Raw genomic sequence first — 20,980 nt, forward strand, 5'->3', positions numbered from 1 at the left:
GAGGACATTTGAAGACAACTAACCTTAGAGAAAATCTGTGGCCAAGGAGGAGAAGTGACCCCTAAAATCCTGGAGAGTGGTATTTGGCACTTGGGACAATAGTCTCTCTTCCTTTGTACTAATTAATTCCAAATGGTTCACATTAGAGAGAATCCATAATCCTCATAATCCTCCATCACACCCAGGTTTGTTCTGGTTAAACCTAATTGGTAGAAATATTACTTTGTGTTTGCGTCAAGACTCCAAGATTATACAGGATTCAATCACTCGGCAGTCACTTATATTTTGTGACAATCCCTCCAAACAGCTGCTTCTGGGGCCACCTGCTGACACAGTTTAGAATCGTGAGCATTCTCTAGGACTAAGGAAAGAGCACTCCCATGCTATTATGAGAGAGGCACCATCTAGGCTCTGCTCTGTTGATCTCCTTGCCTTGCTGTAGCACCAGAATCCAATCATCCTGGACATTTCTTTCCCCTCCCAACCTCCACACCCAGCCACTCACCCACCTTCAAAAAAGATGTTAGGATCTCCTCGGTATCAGTTTCAACCCAGGCAATCCTCTGCATTGGGGATGGATGGCTCCTGGACTCCTGATACCTTTGGGGCTCTGTGCCAGTCCATATTTTCCTCGCTCAGCCAAGTCTCTGTTCTGTTGGACTGCACCCTGGAGGTGTTGAATCAGTCACAAAGTTCCGTGAATTAATGATTGTTGCAGTAGCAATTCTCTGTATGTCCCCCCTGCCCAAGTAATAGAGGGAGAATTGGAAATGGTGGGGGGGGGGGGGATGACGAAGAGAAGGAGCCAGAGATCTGCTGAAAGCACCAGAAAGCCCACCACTGAAAGTCACCAAAATAACCCTCAGAACTCTGGGGAAGGTGGGTATCACCTGAAGCTTGGAGAAATCCAAATTTCTTTGTAAAGGGTCATAAATCTTGTACTTGAGGCAAAGAATGTGCTGATTAGGACGTCACAGGGCTGCTCACCACATGGCTCTGCCCCACCCACCAATTAGGGATGCCACCATTCTAACCCCCTTCTCTTTTCAAATGCAAATATCCCTGCAAAGAATAAAACCAGACAACTGACAATTTTGTGCAAGCTGTTATGGTCACATCGTCAGCTCAGTACTGTATCGGTCCACTCAAGTAACAGAATGCCATCACAAAACGCCACAGGCTGGGGTGGCTTAAACGACAGACATTTTCTAATAGGTCTGGAGCCTAGAAGTCAAATCAGGGCTCCGGCATGGTGCGCTTCCAGCGAGAGCTCTCTCCTTGGCTTGTGGACGGCCACCTTCCCACTGTGTCCTCACAGGTGGAGAGACAGAGCAAGATCTTTGTTGTCTACTCTTATAAGGGTACTAATAACCCCATGATGAGTGTCCCACTCTCATGACCACCTCTAAACCTCTAATTGCCTCCTAAAGGCCAAATACCGTCACAATGAAGGTTAGGGCTTCGACATATGAATTTTGAAGGGATGTAATTCAGTTTACAGCAAGTACCAAGCCCCTCCCTCTCTGAGACACGGGAGAATTTTTGGGTGGCTCAATCTATCCCAGTACTGCCCACTTTAGATATTTCTTAAGTGAATAATAAAGTCCTTATGGTTTAAACAACTGTAAGTAAGGTAATCTGTAATGTGAGGCTGAAAACACTCCCATAGAACCCATACAAAGACAGCTGCAACTGTTATTCTCAGTGACACCGATGTCTGGAAACAGCCAGCCAGGGGCGAGGGCAAAGCTATCCCAACTCCTATGCAGGGGGGCCCCTCAGGAAGTCAACAGCAGGTGACATAAATATGAGTTGAATAAATGCATGAAAGAACAAAAGAAACAAGGGAAATGGAAGGAGGAATGAAAGGACTTAATGAATTTTTCCAGCTTCACAATAGGATATACCCCCATTGCCTTCCAGAACTTGCAGCTAGGAGTTTATTAAGCATTCAATATCCATCGACTCCTACTACGTCCTATGTGCTTGGGATGTAAGAATGAGACAGAACTCTGTGCTCAGCTCACCTGCTACCCTGGGGGTCAGATATCTACACAGCCTACTACAATATAAGACGATCTGTTGGGCAAGTTCATTCATTTATTCATTCTTGAATCCAGACTCAGATGTGGAAGGGAGGGCAAGAACTCAAGCCTGAGCAGAAGGAGAGGTTTGCCTAGGACTGGGGGGGGGCTGACCACAGCTTCTCCTACCCACCCCACCGAGAACTTAGGAGCTGAAATTGTTCATAAGAGTTATCTGCTTTGGGTGCAAAGATCCAGGCATTTATGCTTCTGCCTTGATCAGTCATTATTGTGGGCTGCCCAGGAAGAGTGTGACTTTGGGAGAGGCTGTTTTCTGCAACTGAGGCAATCCCTGAGGGGGGCTGACAGCTGAGAGCTCTCTGCTCATAGCACTCCCAGAAGTTGGGGCAACCAGCCTTCTCTATTTATTTTGGGGGGGCGGAGAGAGAGATAAGGCAGAGGGAGAGGGAAAGAGAGAATCTTAAGCAAGCCCCACGCTGGGCTCAATCTCATGACCTTGAGATCATGACCTGAGCTGAAATCAAGAGTCTGACGCTTAACTGACTGAGCCACCTAGGCACCCCAACAAGTCTTTTCTTAAAAGGGAATCTGAATGACACAGGTCTGTGTCCATCAGTCATGGACTATGGGGCCTGACTTCTCTGCCCTATTTCCTACCATTGTTCATCTCATTCATTTTACCACTTACTGTTTCTTGAACATGTCAAGAATCTCAAGGTCTTTTCCCTTATTGTTCCTCTGTCTTAATTGTTCCTCCCTTAGATAACTGGATGGTTCTTACTTTCTCTTCCTTCAGATTTCCACTGAAATATCTCCTTATCTGAGAGAACATTTATCACCATCTTAACCAAAATAGTAGACCTTCCTCAGCATGAGAGAGAGAGAGAGACAGAAATACAGATATATAGATAAATAGATGTGGTTGTGTTGCTCACTGATGGTCTCCCCTACACTATTTTGTGTACTGTTACATCCTCAGTTCCTAAGAATATACAGTAACGGCCACATAAGAGGTTCTCAACAAATATTTGTTAGAGTCAGACACTGTGCTAGGTTCTAAAATAGAGTGGTGAGCAAAAACGGGGATGAACTCTGCCTTCATGGAGCTTGACATTTGTTTGGGGAGGCAAAATAAAATAACAATCATGCAAATAAAAATAAAGTTGCAGTCATAAGTTAGGCTACTTCTGTGGAGAGAAACGTGGTGCTAGAAGGGCACATAACAGGGATTTGACCCTGTCAGGAAGGGTGTGGAAAGCTTTTGTGAGGAAGTGATGTATGAGCTGAAATCTAACAGATGAATAGGCTTTGACTAGGTGAAGAAAGGTGACAGATTCAAATTTATCTATGGAAGAGATCACTCTGGACTCACTGAGGAGATTGGATGAGAAGGGGCAATGATGGTCATCTGTAGGATTGTTAGTGTGCTCCTGAAATCCTTCAGGTGAGGGTGATAGTTGTCTGAACTTAGGGTGGCCCAGGTGGTTGGGAGAGGCATCTGGATTTGAGAATTCTGTGTGAAGTACACAGCAGGTGAGGCTTATGGATTGTATATAGGAGGTGAGGGGAGAGGGAGGTGACAAAAAGGACTTCCGGGCCTCTGCAGAACTGAATGCATGGTTGGGAGAGAATATTGGAAGAGGAACAGATTTAGTTTGTGTTTATATGTCTATATGGGAGAAGAAAGTGAGAAACAGATTTTCACTTTTGACATTTTGGTTTTGAGGTGTTACTGAGACCTCTAAGATGAGATGTCAAGTAGACCATTGGTGATAAGAGTGAAGAGCTCAGAAATGTAGCCTGGGCTGGAGATATAAAATCCGTGAGTTGTCTGCACAGGTGGTATTTTAAAATGTGGAAGTGAATGAGGTTGTGCAGACAGAGGACATTTCAGGATAAGAGAGAGGTCCTGGGATGGCATTAAGGAATATCAACATTTAGAGAAGACTGGGCTTGCAAAAGAGACTATCAGGACTGCTGAAGATGTCGGAGGACAATGGGGAAAATGTGGTGTCTACAAGAGTGTTTCTATCATCAGCTTATACACGATACACCAATATCTTGGGGCGCTTGGGTGGCTCAGTTGGTTGACCTGTGAACTCTTGATTTTGGCTGAGGTCATGATCTCAGGCTCCTGGGAATGAGCCCCAAGTTGGGCTCCCTACTCAACGGGGAGTCTGCTTCTCTCCCTCTTCCTCTGCCCCTCTACCCCTTGTTCATGTGCACTCTCTCTCAAATAAATAAAATAAATCTTTAAAAAATTACACTGATGTCTTATTCATGTTGTTTTCTGAAAGTCCTCATTTATTTTAATGATAAGAATATAATCTAGGGCAAAAGATAACTAAAGATCAACAAGGCTCTGTTAAAATGAACGTGTGTCTAGAAGAGGAATTCTCAGCAGTCTCAAAACTCCTGAAAGAGGCCTTAGGACTGAAATACACCAACACAGAGGTCAACCGCGATCTTAGCAATTTACCGCTTTTGCTGAAGAAGAAACGCGTTAAAACGTCAGCGGGAAGCCATAAAATGGAAACATTGTGAGAGGGAAAAAATAATAATAAATAAAGCCAAAGAACTATTTTGGGACGGAAGTGGTAGAATTGAGAGGTTAGTCATTAGTGTAAGGATTCCAAGAAGGTGGGAAGGAAAGTGAGTACCAGTAATGGGCTCCTTTTAAATGTGGACCAATCCTCCGTTGTAACAGGAGGGAAGAGAGAGACATAAGTAGATTTGTAGGCTTGATATGGGGGAGACGAAGGGATTGCCTTCCATTTTCTCTGTAACGAAAGACCAGAGTTTCAGTGCTTCTCCGGGTCTTATTAATAACGGCGCCTTGTTAACGAATTGTTTTGTGCGTGGGTGGATGCCTCAGCTGTTCAACTGTTTCAGAGATAGCTAAATATACATCCCTGTTCACAGCGGTGGCAACGGAAACAACAGGAGCTTAGTAAATGCTCGGTTCCTTTTTCTTGTACTGATGATGATAAAGCCGAGGATGCCTTGATGGCAAGGGAAAGTATTCGCTCCAGTCGGGCCCCTATTATAAGGCGCCTGACAAGTGTGAGGAGTGAGAATCAAGTGGACAGACCACAGACAGCGCGAGGGAAGGAAATCCACCAGCACGCCCCTTCTGGTCCGGGACCCTAAGGGTTAAGACCAACGAGACCTGGCCATCCCTGCTTCCTAGAGAGGCTCCGGCAAAACCTGCAGGGGGGCTAGGGTGACTTCCTGTTTCTGCCTTCCGGGCTGGAGAGTTTAGGACTTTGGGTTGGTGGGGTCGGAAGGAGCTGGGGGCTCCTTGCTCCGGGACAGCTGGGTCTGCGGGGGTGCTGGGCGCCTCGTGTGTGGCCCCCGGAACAGTGAGTTCCTTCTCGGGGGGAAGGGAGCCAAGGGCTACGGGCTGGAGGAGTGGCCACTGCACCACCCAGGCTGCCGTGTGTGCCCGGAGAGGGATCCCGCGGCTGCGAGGGGCCGAGGCCCAGGGTCTCCCGCCGCCCCGACCATCGCGCTGCCCTCCCCTCCCTCGCCTGGTGGGTCTCTTAAAGGACTTGTCGGCTGGAGACGATCTGGCCTCCTGGAACTTCACCCCGCAGCGCACCCGGCCTCTGCCCCCTGCCAACGGTTCTTAAGGCTAAGCTTCAGGCAGTGCCTTTTCTTTGGAAGACTTTCTAATCCAAAGCACGGCCCCATCCTAAGCACCTCTGCTCTAGGACAGCGAAAACAGCCCATCTCTGGAGTGACATCTAAGGGACAGCCTTGTAATCCCATTTATGGCCTGAGGTTGCTACCGTTTTGCTGAGCCAGTGTTCCTGAGACCCCCTACCATCAAAATTAATAGTTTCTTAGCAGGGAAAGTGCTGCACGGGTCTCTGTTACCCGGACTTTTACTTCGTTTGTAAAGACCTTGATGGAAATAGATAACTCAGCAAAACATATTACTCCATATGAACAGTTTTCCCTTTTGACCCTTTTAGGTGTGTGGGTTCCCCCCCCCCCCCGCACTCAAACGTTAGGGCTGTTTGTAATTTAGACTAGTTTCACCTTTATCTGTAACAAATCCCTAGTTGCTGAGGGTGCTTCGGGAATGCCAGCTTCGTTTGGTATCCCATCTATAGATATAAAATTTTTTTTTTAAATCCAGCTAATATTTTACAAAATAAAGGTCCTCTTTGAGATTCATTTGCAGTTTGGTGTTATGCCCAGCTCTGCCTCCTGCTCTGGGTTACTGTAATAGATAAGAGTGTGAAAGTCAGTATCCAAACGGGCTTGGGAATGAATTCTGCTCTACAGCTTTCTGGTTTTGTGACCCGGGGAAAGTTTCTTACTGTCTTTTTTGTTCATCTATAATAACATGCTGGTAATTATTTCTAGATCTCCAAGGGCTATCGTGAAAATTAAATGAGAAATATGTATAAAGTATTTAGCTCACTTCCTGGCACGTAATAGGCAGTATAAGGTGAAAATCACTAAACCTTTTTTATACTCCTCCAAAAGCAGTTTTCCATGTGTGCCTTAGTGCATCCTTATTTTAGGCTCTTGTTTTTCCCGAATAATGTTCTTTATATCCTGAAATGGATTGCAAATCCATATATACCTGCCTTCCAGTGATCAGTCCCTTAAAGTAGGTCAAGAATCATAGTTGACTCCAGAAGATATAGTTTAGGCTAAAAGGAATATTGTGATTATGATAGATTGAGAAAGTAAGAGGCAAGGAAGTATCCCCTCATTAGCTTCCTTTTTATCTTTAGGGGTTATTGGCTATAATTATTCTAGCCCTGCTTTGTCCTATTTTTTTCTTTTTCTTTTTTCCTGATTATATAAATTCTAACTTTATTTTGAACTTGAACTTCGAAAGTTTCATCCTTCTCTCAAGGGCCAGCATATTCTTTCTGAACAGGGTGCTTTCTCTTTAGCTGCTTCTTATACCTGCATATCCATTTTTTGAAGTCTTGTTATTGTTGCCTTTTCCAAAAAAACCTTCATGTTTTCAATTAAAAGTGTTTTTAAACTCTGAGTGGACAATGAGTACTAGTATTCATTCTGTTTTTGAAGCTTGATCCTCAGATTTTAATGTGAAGACTTAATTTTTTTATTGGCATTTCCTTAGAAAAAGTAAATTGGGTTAACCTTAATTCAAAACACTTGCATCTAAGATAAGATTTTTTTTTTTTTTCCAAAAAGACTTCTAAAGACCATATTTCTTTTTTTCAGTCTGGTGTGCAGAACATTCTGTGCCTACAGTTGTTTTGTTGCAATGGTTAGGAAGGAAGGAAAAATAATACATTTTAGCTGATGCCTGCAAGCATAACCTGTTTCCTTCCACAGGGTTTCTGATCCCTACCCTGGCTGTGACCACTGATGGAGCAAGAGCAAAAACTGTTGGTCTCAGATTCTAGTGGCTTCAAGGAGAGGGAGAGTTTGAAAAGCCCTTTTACAGGTGAGGGATCAAGAAGATGATCTGGATCGATTGGAAATTCAATGTAAGATGTGCCATGGAGTGCTATAGACTGTGTAGAAAGAACAGGGCGTTTGAATGGGACAAACTAATTTGATTCCTGCTCTGTTGCTTTGTTGCTTACAAGCTATGTTAACTTTTACAACCTCAGTTTTCTCATCTTTAGGAAAAATGAGTATCTGTCTCATATTTTTTAGGATTAACGAGATACTATATGCCAAGCTATTGTTCTTTATAAGTAGTAGGTATCATTATTTCTGTATTTTCTCAGATTTTAACCAAAGTATCATCAAGTTTTCACCTTAGAATGTGTCTTACTCAGTTTCTCCCCTACTCAGATCGCCTTTTTTCTTTTAAGTCTTCTAGAATAAAGTTTAATGAAGTTTTTAGATCAGTAAGCCCCCCCCTTGGTAATTGCTGACGGCTGTTCAAATACCTCATTAGTGTTGTTACTACGAACAAAAAAATTCATCTGCTTCTCATGAACACTTAGAGTAGAAAAACTAAAACCTGCTTTAAACACTTTAAAAGAATTTATGAGGTTTTACTTTGTTATTCTCTCCCTTCCCCTGCAATTCAGACTTTCCTTCCCCTGGTAGAGATTAGGGAATATGTTTAGAATATTTGTTTATTCTTACAGGAGATGAAAGTAAGAATAATTTGGAAACTGTTCAACACAATAATTCCAAGGCAGAGAAAGAGAGAGCCTCAAAATGGTCTAAAAGAGATGGCCCCCCAAAATGTAAGCATGAGGGTACAAAAGAAATTCCATTGACATGGTCCCAAGGAGATGAGATCTGGTGTAATGATTCCTGTGAGAATGATGGCAAGTCAGAGAATCAGGGAAATTCTACAGGAAAAGATGAAAAACCCAGTCACCAGAGTTGGGACCCAGGGGAGCACTGCAGTGCCTCTGTCCAGCAGAATTCGATCTTCAGAGACAAACCCTACAAATGTTCTGAATGTTGGAAAAGCTTCAATAACAGTTCTCATTTGCGTATTCACCAGAGGACCCACTCAGGAGAAAAACCTTATAAATGTTCTGAGTGTGGGAAATGCTTCAGTAACAGCTCTCACCTGATTCAACATCTGAGAACACACACAGGAGAGAAGCCCTACCAGTGTGGTGAATGTGGGAAAAGCTTCAGCAATACCTCCCATCTCATTATCCATGAGAGGACTCACACGGGAGAGAAACCCTATAAATGTCCTGAGTGTGGGAAGAGCTTTAGTAGCAGCTCCCACCTGATTCAGCACCACAGATCACATACCGGTGAAAAACCATATGAATGTCCTATTTGTGGGAAATGCTTCAGCCACAGTTACGTCCTAATAGAACATCAGAGGATTCACACTGGAGAAAAACCTTATAAGTGCCCTGACTGTGGAAAGAGTTTTAGTCAAAGTTCTAGCCTGATTCGCCACCAGCGGACCCACACAGGTGAGAAGCCCTACAAATGTCTTGAGTGTGGAAAAAGCTTTGGTTGTAATTCGACCCTAATAAAGCATCAGAGAATTCATACGGGAGAGAAACCCTATCAGTGTACAGAATGTGGGAAGAGTTTCAGTCGAAGTTCAAACCTAATTACGCACCGGAAAACCCACACAGGAGAAAAGCCCTATGAAAGTTCCGAATATGAGGAAAGCTTGAGTCAGAACTGCAGTGTGATAGAAGAATGCAGACTCCAGCCAGGGGAGAAACCATACAAATGTGAATGTGGAAAGCGTTTTGGTCTCAGCTCCCATCTCATTAGACATCAGAGAACACACACAGGAGAAAAACCTTACCGGTGTTCGGAGTGTTGGAAAACTTTCAGCCAGAGTTCCACCCTGGTGATTCACCAAAGGACGCACACAGGAGAGAGACCTTATAAGTGTCCTGACTGCGGCGAGTGCTTTAGTCAGAGCTTTAATCTTATCAGGCACCGGCGGACTCATATGGGAGAAAAACCTTTCAAATGCACGGACTGTGAGAAATGCTTCAGCAGAAGTGCCTATCTCAATCAGCATCGGAAAATTCACACAGAAAAGTCTTTTGAGTCTCCCGAAGTTGAAGATTTTCCTCATGGGTGGACTTGGGAAAACTGTCCGGGGGAAATGGCCCTCATCTCTTCTTTTTCGGTCCCAAATCCATCTTCTTCTTGAATCCCAAAGCCTGTTTATTTGTTTATTTATTTATTTATTTATTTATTTATTTATTTATTTATTTTCCTTTTCTTACTGGGCCATCACAATGAAGGTGTTGCTACAAAGTTTTTTTGATGTGTTTGCCATAATGTCTGGAAGAAGTCAACCTCCCAGGTTAGAGAATGGGAAGGCCCCGATCCCCAGCTCATTACATCTGCCCAGTGAGAGAGGCTGCCAATGATGGAGAAGAAATGTTTTTTTGATTAAGGTAAGATTGGAATAGCTTCAAAGGCAAACATAAGGAGAAATCCTGGGAATAAGGACATCTGAGGGCTTGAAGCTGAGCTAGCCATTGGATTTCCCTATTTCCTCTTGCCTGATTGGGTGGCAGTAATTCATTACTGGCCTCAGGGATTTATCCAGAGAAAGATTCTTTTTGAATAAATAATGTGATTTCCTGGCTGTTTTGGTGGCTCCTAAGAAAGAAAAGACTCACTTTTTGAAATGCATTTTTATTTGCTGAAAATTAACTTTTGTAGTGTTTAGAACTATATTGTCTAATACAATAGACACTAGCCACATGTAGCTATTTAAGTAAATTTATATTGAGATGAAATGAAATTTAAAATCTGGTTCCTCAGTTGCTTTAACCACTTGCCAAGCACTCAATAGCCACACGTGACTGGTGACTGCTGTATGGGATAGCATATAAAGTTCTTTCTTTCAGGATGATTATTCTTGACAGACTCATAAAGATTTCCTATAAGACTGTAGGAAATGGGCTATGAGGTGTCGGCTCTCCAAGAAGAATTGTACCATAGAGTAGAAATGGGATAGAGGCTTTCAATCTAGAGATTGGCCATTCTAATGCTTGTATGTCTTCTGTTCAGCCATCTTGGTAATTTAGTGATATGATCCCATTGTCTTGGCCAAAGCCAGATTAAGAGGTAAAATTCTTAAATTGTTTAAAAATTTTTGACCAATAGTTTTTTCCCCTCGGTTTTCTCATTACACAAATCTTGGTCAGATCAGATGCGGGGTTCTTTTTCTAATGATTAAACCCTTGAGTCTGAGCCAATGTGTAGGGATGGTTTGCCATTGGAGACCAAGACTCCCTAGTTCCAGTCTTGACAGTTTTCTTTTGCCTCCTGACTTACGGGGTGTGTGGATCCTCCTTGTTTGTCTGTCCAATGGGAATGATGCTTTGTAAAGTATTAAGTTATTTCTGTGCTCCTACCCCCTATTTTTTCCTGCCAGTGCAAGGAGTAGATGTGTAGGAAGGTCAAGACTCCTGAATTGCTCAGAATTTCTTGTCTCATTTTTGGATTCGAAATATACTTTATGAAGACCATGTAGAGATACAAATTAGGAATGTGGATTCAGAAAGGGCCAATTAGAGCTGCTGCAAAGGGCCGTAGCTGGTAGGTCACTGAATTGCATGGTGACTATTTCTTCTTTCATGATCGTACTATGCCTGATACTGGTTAGGCAATTAAGCTGTTTCGTATTGTTGCAGGATTCAAAATTTAACCAAAAGTTTACAAAACACTTACGAAGCATTTGGGGTGATTTACTGCTTTTTTAAGAAAAGGGGAGAACATAATTGGGTATCATTGGCTTTTACGTGACCCTCACCTAAGCATTTTTTCACCTTTGTATGTTAGGTAGGATCGTCCAAATTGTTTTCGACTGTAATATCTGGGGACAAGTGTTGGCGGTATTTTTTACCACAGACAACTAAGAGTTTGATTAATGTTTGATAATTAAATTTGGGCATTTGCTATCGAGGCCGAAATTCAGTTGCAAGGCAGGAGATGTTGGGGTGGTGCACCATCATCAATCACATTATATGTCGCAGGTAACCACGCTGAACCTGCTTCCTCATCTGTAAAGCTGAGAGACTTCCTGCCTCACGGGGTTTCTGTAAGGATTAAATAAATGTTTGCAAAGCAGCTAGCAGCTAGTGCTTAAAATATAACAAGGTCTAAATACATGGTAATGGGTTATTATTGATTGAAATAAATTGAAAACTGTCCTCCCCACATTTGCAGAAGAAGCAGTGCAACCCCAACTTCTCCTACATGTGAATTCTTTATGACCAACCTCGGGAACCCTGAGGAATAAGGTTTTGTAAAAGCACAAGACTATATATCATGTTTCAAGTGAAAATCCTTTTGATTTGGCTTATTCAATTTTTTTTGTTCTTTTTTTTTAAGATTTTATTTATTTATTTGAGAGAGAGAATGAGATAGAGAGAGAGAGCATGAGAGGGGGGAGGGTCCGAGGGAGAAGCAGACTCCCTGCCGAGCAGGGAGCCCGATGCGGGACTCGATCCTGGGACTCCAGGATCATGACCTGAGCCGAAGGCAGTCACTTAACCAACTGAGCCACCCAGGCGCCCTGAATTTTTTTGTTCTTGAAACAAAGGGATTCAGTTTAAGTCTGGAAAGAACAAAACCGCAAGTTCAATTTCAACTAATTCCCATCTGAAGAGATTAACAGCAGGTACAGTTTATGTCCTATCAGCATCACCTACTCTGTTTTATGACTGCCCACGATTACATAAAACCTGTTTCACAAACCTCGATGTCTATAGAATCATAGATGATCACATTTTAGATGGGCTAAGATGGACTCCACGAGTAAAACAATTTAGCAAGAATCGTCTCTTTAGACTGAAAACTAGGAAAACAGAAGAGAGATGTGTCACTTAGGAGAACATAATGGTAAATCTAATCATATTTGATGCTTTTGCCTCAATTTCATTAATCGGCAAGTATAGGTATTTTTTATTTAGCTCCCCAAGAAGTAAATATTCTGTATTCTTTATTTTTCTTGCCAGCACAAAGAGTATATAAAGCATTTTTTTTTTTTTACTTGCCACACATAATGTGATTGATGATGGTGCACCACCCCAACAGCTCCTGCCTTGCAACTGAATTTCTCGGCCTTTATTTATTTATTTGAGAGAGAGAGAGAGAGAAAGGGAGAGGGAGCACGAGCTGGGGGAGGGGCAGAGGGAGAAGCAGACTCCCGCTGAGCAGGGAGGCTGCTGTGAGGCTCCATCCCAGACCCCTGGGATCATGACCTGAGCCGAAGGCAGCTGCTTAACCAACTGAGCCACCGAGGCACCCCAGTAAAACATTCTTATTTAGTGATTTGTTTCATAGTTTCATTTTAACTAAAGGGAAGACTCTTACTCATTTTTTCCTACTCAAAGGAGGGGCTTATATTTTTTTCCTTACAGTGGAATGAGGAAATCCATGTTAATGCTTATACTCACAAATGTGGTGGGGGAATTCACTCCCTAGCTGCTGTATGATCTGCCAGAAAGCGGGCAGACAGTAAGTCTCTTATCATAGTACCCGAGGTGAAGGTTTGCTCCCATCATTCTGGGTCATCCAAGTTGGATCTCCAAATGAGCCTTCTCCCTAGCGCTGTACAAACTTCCTCATTGATGGTGAGAGGTAGTGGAATATGGTTTGTGACTTCTGCCTCTCATACATTAATTCGGTGTGTTCATCTTGGCCAGTCTCACTTTCTGAAATCATGGTAGTGACAAAACCGTCATTGCTTCTTGATTCTGTATTTGAGTTTATGTAATTCCTTTCAAGCAGTATGGTCATTCATTCAACAGAAATTTACCGGATGCCTAATACGTGGTTAGCAGAAGTTCAAATGACCTTGGGAGGGGCGAATGTAAGGATAACTAGTAGGAAAATGTTCAGCTTTTCGGATGACTACCTTCTCCTTGCCCACTCTTGAGCTATATAACTTATGCTGAACCCTCCATCTTCAAATCTAATAATTTGATAATCCAAGGAGCTAGAAATAACTATATATTCAAATGGGTTAGGTTTGCTCCGTGAAAACACAAGCTTGGTGAAGTTTACACAGTGCTTCGCACTTAGTGGTGCTCAGTAGTGACTGAGTGGGTGTCATATGCTTATATGTTTTATGCTAATGCCCAAGAGTATGCTTTTCCAGGATATGCCTTCCTGTTAGACAACTCCTTGTGTGTAGACAACGGATTTCATTTTTGTAATTCTACTGTCTGACACAAAGCCTGGCATGTGAAGTGTTTATTGCTTTTGGATGAAGGGCATTTGCCAATGGTGAAGTTTACTGGAATAAGCTGTCCAGTCTCAGCGTCCCCCCCGGTCCCTTTAACACCAATATCATCCAGTCCATAGAGGCTGGGCTAGCTTGGAAGTGAAAGTGACTTCCTCTAGGAGGCTGGGTCTATCCTCACACTGACCCCTAGAGGACCCTTAAATGTCCCAATTGTTCAGAATCCTCTGGAGGTAAGACCCTGGGCTTTTGGTTCAGACTGTCCAGGACAGGTTCAAAATATATTTCAAATTCATGTTTCAATCACTTTGTACTCTGTAGTTACCTTGTAAGATTTAGTTAGCAGTGAATGAGGTGAGGTGTCTGGCATATTATAGGTGTTAAGAAAACAGTATTTTCCTTCCCTCTCCGCCCTCATCTGCTCATAATTTTGCCAAGGATAGACTCTATGCATAGAAATGTTTAATCATTTCTTAGATTGATTATTTCTAAGTTCCTAAAATAAAGACATTAATAACCTTTAGCTCATAGGTTTGTTGTGAGAATCAGTGAGAGAATACATGTAATGTGCTTAGCATTGCTAGTACCTAGTAATCACTCAGTGTTAGCTGATAGACCATTATAAAATGCCTCTCGACAACCATGGGTCTTTGGATCATCTTTGAAGGTAGCCCCAGAGACTTGGGTGTCCCCTGGGTCCACCAAAATGGTGCAATCCTGTTGTTATTGTTTTCCCGTGAACATGAAGGAGTATGACTAGGAGGAGGTAGCAAGCTGAGTGTGTAGGCTAATAATGTAGCACATCATTATTATTTTATGGCAGATGTTTAGGCAACTGCTGCCTTTTCTGTTTAAAAAGGACCTTTCCTTTAATTCCCCATCTCTTTTATTTCATTTTTGTTGTCTTTTACCTCTCTTTGGCCCTAACCTTTTCTGCCTTGTCCATCCATATTCTAACCCAAACTTAGGCTTTTTCTACCCTTTATTTTGCCCCCTTTTCTTCCCTCTCCCTCCTTCCCCTCCCAGTGAAGTAGGAATGAAGTCAAGGCTTAGGATGGTCCAAACACTTGGTTATAAAGGTCCAGATGGAAACATGATGCTTGGGAGTCATGACGTCAAGGGCATGTTGCCACTTATAAGCAGAGGTAGCTTATAAGGTAGTGCTAAGACAGCGAGGTTTGTGATCGAACATTGCATGACTGGTAAAATCAGTAGATGTTCTAGGACTTGACACAGTGAGGGATGAAGTGGATGCTTTGGTTGAAAAAGGATCATGATTAATTTTGAGCCATCTTACATCATATGGATAAATAGATTAAATACTAGTTGATTGGACTGGATGAACACAGGTGAAAGATTTTCCGCCTTAAAATAATAGCTTACTTTCTAAACATTAAAGTAATACTTATTGCTAATTGTAAAATATACAGAGAAGTATAAAGTAGGAAATATGTAAAAGTATGAAGACCAAAATAAAAATGGACTGTGATCATTTTTTCCAGAGATAACTCACCATGAAAGTTTGGGATCTTTCCCAATAGCCCTTTTTCTAAGCATATATCTGAATAAATATTTTTAAAAATTGGGTTATACAGAGTGTTTGTATATGTCTGTATATTGTCTTGATTTTTTTTCTCTAATCTTATGTCATTGCCAGTTTACTTGTTTTAAATGATTGAGGTTTTTAATGGCTTCATAATAATATACCGAATGATGTACCATAACAACTCAGTTGTTCTGATGGTAGATGTTGATATTGTTTCTAGTTGTTTGCTATTAAAAAGAATGCTATTGTCAACAAGGCTTTTTGGTGGTTTGTGTTCTGTTTTGATATTGTGGTTGTGATCGATCAATTGTTTTTTGTTGGTACACATATTTTAGTGTACATCTCTTTTCCTTAGAATGAATTCCTAGCAGTGAGATTATTGAGTCTGAGGACATAAAACTTTTTAAAGGCTTGTTACTTAATCTCTTTCCAGAACTGTTTATCAATTACCCCAGCGAAAACATCTTTTGGAGGGGTTGGGGGAGGTAAACTTGTAATTTGGAGTCGGTACATCTAAATGATGGAAACCTCTTTTAAGGCAGCTTGCTCATCCCCCCCCCCCTTTTTTTAACCCTTCTTTCCCTCTCTTGGGTTAGGATCAGGGTTACGTCATCTTAAGGCGCTCCAGGCACAATTCCAGTAGATGGCGCTAGAAGCTGCTCTAAGATCTAGGGAAGTGATCATGATGCCCAAGCCTGGAAGTAAGTACTAAGGAAAAATGGTTGGGAAAGCGCTGGCTACTTAGTTCAATACCTCCTGTCACCTGATTCAGAGAACGAAGTGCATCCCAAATCTAGAAGACGAAGGTAAATTCAGGTTTGGCAAGTGGATGAGTATGTAAAATTTTTGTTTGTAAAATTGATGTTGTGGAAAAAGCACACTGGAGGCTTATGAAGATACCAAATGACAGTTCTCAGAAGACTAGAATCTTCATCTTTCCCATCCGACTGCCATCAACAATTCAGTGGGAAACTTGCATTGTCAGCTGCAGGGATCGATGTTATACTAAGGGGAAAACAACCACACTGTGGGAGGGGGGGAAAGAGGTGTAAGGTGTGGTCATTGCCATTACCAGAGGTTATTAATTTTTCCAACCTCAGCTTAAATGTAACTTTCTCTGGGAGGCCTTCCTTGACCCCTAGGTTCATTTAGATCTTCTTAGCCTCCAGTGCAACATGTCCTTAATTACCTGTATGCTGCTGTCTTCTCCATTAAACTCTGAACCCCCAAGTGACAGGCACTGTGTCTGCTCTGTTCAGTGCTTTACTCCCAACACCAAGCACAGCGCCTGACACAAAGTAGACACTTGATACACATTTATTACATTGAATTGCATTGGTGTCTGTACTCTAGGGCTTTATAAGCAGTATCCAAGAAGAAAAAGAAAATGAAAACCCAGTTCCAAATTCCAACTAGAATTCGCAAAAGATTACATAAGCACTGAGGGGGTGCAGAACAGTTAAATGACTGGCATTAAAAGTCTATGGACTGGTGGAATGGTGAGCAAGTAACTCTTGAGGATTTTGATCTAAAGTGTTACAAACAAAAACATTAATGAAAGAGGAAGTGCTCAGTTTGGGCCAAAAAAAAAAAAAAAAAACAGGTATAAAATGAACAAAGGAAAGTTGGCAATTATAAATCGGTGACAGCTATGGCCAAGCAGTGGAGTTACAAAAAGAGATGATTAATCTGGATCTGAAAGAATGGATAATTGAAGAAAGGAGGGCAAGGCTTTCCCCTGAATCGAGAATGGTACTTGAAAAGGCAAAAGTCCAGTCCTGACATGCCAAATTAGGCCAACAGGGAGAGTAGAGACATCACTGGAAGATCAAATGTGCTCTTTGTTTGTTTTAAGGTAATTAGATCTTTGTATGAGGAGGAAAAAAATGCGTTCTAGTCAAACAATCCCAGATTCCTGAACCAGATTTTCTTTTTTAAAAAGATTTATTTATTTCAGAGAGAGAGAGAGTGCACGTGAGCACTAGCGGGAGGGGCAGAGGGAGAGAGAATCCCAAGCCGACTCCATGTCAAGCGCAGAGCCCAATGCAGGGCTCCATCTCACAACCATGAGATCAGGATCAGAGCAGAAACCAAGAGTCAGAGGCTTAAAACAGCGCCACCTGAGCACCCCCTGACCCAGATTTTCTGGGCTTGGATTCAGGCTCTGCTACTTACCAGCTGTGTGATCATTTTTCTGTACATCAGTTTCCTTATCTGTAGAATGGGGTTAAAAACACTACCTTCCTCATAGTGTGATTGTGAGGACAAGATGAACTAATGTATGAAAAACATTTGGAATGCTGACTATACTGTAAGTATTAGCTCTTGTCAGGATTACAAAGTATTTTTTCTTTTTTTTTTAAAGATTTTATTTATTTATTTGAGAGAGAGAGAATGAGAGATAGAGAGCACGAGAGGGAAGAGGGTCAGAGGGAGAAGCAGACTCCCCGCCGAGGAGGGAGCCCGATGTGGGACTCGATCCCGGGACTCCAGGATCATGACCTGAGCCGAAGGCAGTGGCTTAACCAACTGAGCCACCCAGGCGCCCACAAAGTATTTTTTTCAAAACAAATCTAAGGGATGCCTTGGTGGCTCAGTGGGTTAACCGTCTGTCTTCAGCTCAGGTCATGATCCTGGGGTCCTGGGATCAAGCCCCTGCATCCCATTGGGTTCCCCGCTCAGCAGGGACCCTGCTTCTCCCTCTCCCTCTGCCCCTCCCCCCACTTGTATTCTCTCTTGCTCACTCTACTCTCGCTCTCAAATAATCTTTTTAAAGAAACAAATCTGACATGGCACTTTATTAAAAATGATACACCATGATGAAGTAAAGTTTTGTCAAACAATGGAAGGCTGATTCACTATTATCAAATCTGTTAGTGTAAGATTTCACTACACTAAATTCACTACATGAATAGAATTTATATATATAAATTTATATATTAATTATAATATATTAACATATTAATATATCAAATATATATTAATACATTAAATTGTGTTATATTAAATATATTTTAAATACATTAAATTTATATATATCCATATATGCTTTAAAAGATTTGATTTTAAAAAATTTAATACATTATAAGCAACTATAAGCATCCTATTCAGGATTGAAACATTAGAAATAATCCTACTAAAATCAAGAATAAGCATGGAAACCTGATATCCCCAGCACTCTTCAGTATTGTGCTTCAGGTCCTCATCAACACAACAAAATGAGAAAAAGAATCAAGAGGCATAAATTTTAGAAAGTGAGCCAATCCCAGGCCGACCTGTGGACTCCTGAAATACCTCATGCTTTGCTCTGAATCACAGGTGGGCCAATCCCTGCAGGCTGTGGTTCCCAAACTTCCTTTTCAACTGGTGTCCAGCCAACAGCTGAGAGAACACTAGTCGGAGATTGGGCCCCCCAGGGAAGAGAAGACACAGTACTTCTCCCACTTCCTCTTGGCCTCCTACAGCTTCTCTGGTGGCAGCCATGTCTCCAGCATGCTTCCTGCTCCCCCCAGACAGGTCCACCATGCTTCCTCTTTCTTTGGAGTTACCCTGGTCTCCAAGGTCTCAACACTGCCTGGGCCTGATTACAAAGTATTTTTCATGGACTTACTCTATAGTTTGTTACCTTCTGCCAGTAAGTGGCTGATTTTGTGTCATATTTCATTGCCTTTGCTTCAGGTCTGAGTGACAGGATTTTTGTTTTTGAATAGCGGAGCCATGCCAAGATTCAAACATACTTAAGTGATGGTTACCTACTTCAGAAAAAAATTGTCTTATGCCAATTTCAGGGACGGGGTAATCAAGTAACATCCTGGTGATACTGTATTCTCATCTGTAAGAGTCAGCTGCTCAAGACTTCCATCATTTTAAGCAATGTAGGAACCAACAAGTTTATTGAGGAATTTATATTTAGGAAAACTATTTCCCACACATTAAATTGAATTTCTTGAGTCCTTTTAAATTTGATGTATATTTCAAGCAGCCAAATTTGTTGATACCAGTGAGGATTGTTGTCAGGGAAAGAAAGGTTTGATTTTATAATGGGGGAATGTTAAAGCAGTAATTGATAATTAGGAAGGAGTATTGAGGACAAGATTTGGAGACCAGGAGCTTAACTCAGTTTCATCAGGTATCAGCTCTGATCTGGCCAACCCACTTCACCTCTTTAAGTTTCATTTTTGTTATTTGAGGGTTAAACGATGCCTGTGAAAGTATTTTGACACATAATTATTTTTATTAGCAGATAAGACATATATTTGGGGTGAAAAATGATGACAGATGCCATCCTTTTTTTTTTTTTTAAGATTTTACTTAGTTTTTTGAGAGAGAACACGATCAGGGGGAGGGGAAAAGGGAGAGGGAGCTGAGCTGGGAGCCCAACACGGGGCTCCATCCCAGGACCCTGAGATCATGACCTGAGCGCAAGGCAGATGCTTAACCCACTAAGCGACAGATTCTTAACCCACTAAGTATAAGCCACTAGGCAGATGCTTAATATATTACTAAAGCCAGCCCTGATGCCATACTTTCTTAAACTAAACTCAGCAAAGTGTTACAGGATTGTAAGGATTCGATTTCGTGAAGATACTGCTCTCTCTCCCTAGAGGTCCACCGACTTTTGACTTGCCCAAGGTCACAAAGCTGGTTAGTGACAGCCAGAGCCTAGGTATCCACTTTCTAGTCAGTTGGTCTTCCTACTACCCCATTATCGCTCATCATTCGTTCCTTCACTAAATACATTTTTAGGGAGAGTGTGCTGGGGGCTGCAGGTGACTCTGATTTATCAGACAGAGCTCCTTCCCTCAAGGAACAGGAACTAGCGGGATAAGACTCAGCCATACGTGTAGAGTCAGAGATTGGGTCAATAAAGTACGAACCAATTTATGGAACAGGTGACAACGCAGCTGTGCTCCAAGCGGCAGAAAGGATTGTTGCTTACACTGCAGGGTTTAGTTTAGGCAGTCCAGGGTTAAGCAACAGGGTGACCTAAGACACTGGTCTCGGTCCTCAATGAATTCGAGGGAGGTCTCACCATTTTGTAACAAGGGCCACCTCTCACCTTGCAACTCTTGCACACGTTTTTGTTTCCCCTAGAATGCCTGTCCTGGATACAATTCTGGTAACCTCCCCGGAGCTCTTGCCTGACTCCCTCAGGGCGAGGCGGGGAGGGAGGGAGGGTTTCCTGTTCGCCCACTCAGGGAACTTTCGACACACCTCTCTACTTCTTCGCCCGCGGACCGCCCCCTTCTGCTTGATCCTGAGAGAATAGGGCTACGAACACGAGTGTATCTTTAGGCTGAGCACTGTGACAAGTGCGTGGCGCCAGACAATTCTGGAGGAAGGGGACACCCCGCATACCCTCTCCCGCCTTCTTCGGGCACAAGTCGGCCTAACCCGTTCTTCCAGACGTTCGGCTTGAACGTGTCACGTTCCCCACGCACCGGTCTCCACTGCTGTCTACACACACTAGCCTCGGGGCCGAACGGCTGTGTCTGATTCATCTCTAGGACCCCCGGGCCTCGTAGTAGGCGCTCGGTAAATGTTCACGGGATGATTGGCCCCGTTCCGACATTAGGCGGCGTGACTCCCGGCAGCGGTTTCCTCGGAACGAGCTCCACCTCTTCCCGGGTAGGACCCCCGCGGCCAGGGCTTCGGCGGTAATCTGACCACGGGACCCCGGGCACGACCCCCTCCGCCCCCTCCGCCCCCTCCGCCCCCTCCGCCCCCTCCGCC

The 20,980-nt window shown here is 42.8% G+C and overlaps 1 protein-coding gene across 1 annotated transcript; it reads left to right on the forward strand.

Annotated features, from left to right (window-relative positions):
• The first annotated feature begins 5,300 nt into the window (after positions 1–5,300).
• On the forward strand, positions 5,301–13,783 carry ZNF572 (zinc finger protein 572). The gene is made up of 3 exons (XM_025871520.2): positions 5,301–5,407; positions 7,374–7,485; positions 8,144–13,783. The coding sequence occupies exons 2-3, from the start codon at positions 7,407–7,409 to the stop codon at positions 9,646–9,648; spliced, it is 1,584 nt and encodes a 527-aa protein (XP_025727305.1). The 5' UTR covers positions 5,301–5,407; positions 7,374–7,406; the 3' UTR covers positions 9,649–13,783.
• Positions 13,784–20,980: the final 7,197 nt, after the last annotated feature.

This window comes from Callorhinus ursinus, unplaced genomic scaffold (assembly GCF_003265705.2).
Source record: "Callorhinus ursinus isolate GAN/ISIS: 27379988/994484 unplaced genomic scaffold, GSC_fseal_2.0 scaffold5, whole genome shotgun sequence".
In the NCBI taxonomy this organism is placed as follows: domain Eukaryota; kingdom Metazoa; phylum Chordata; class Mammalia; order Carnivora; family Otariidae; genus Callorhinus; species Callorhinus ursinus.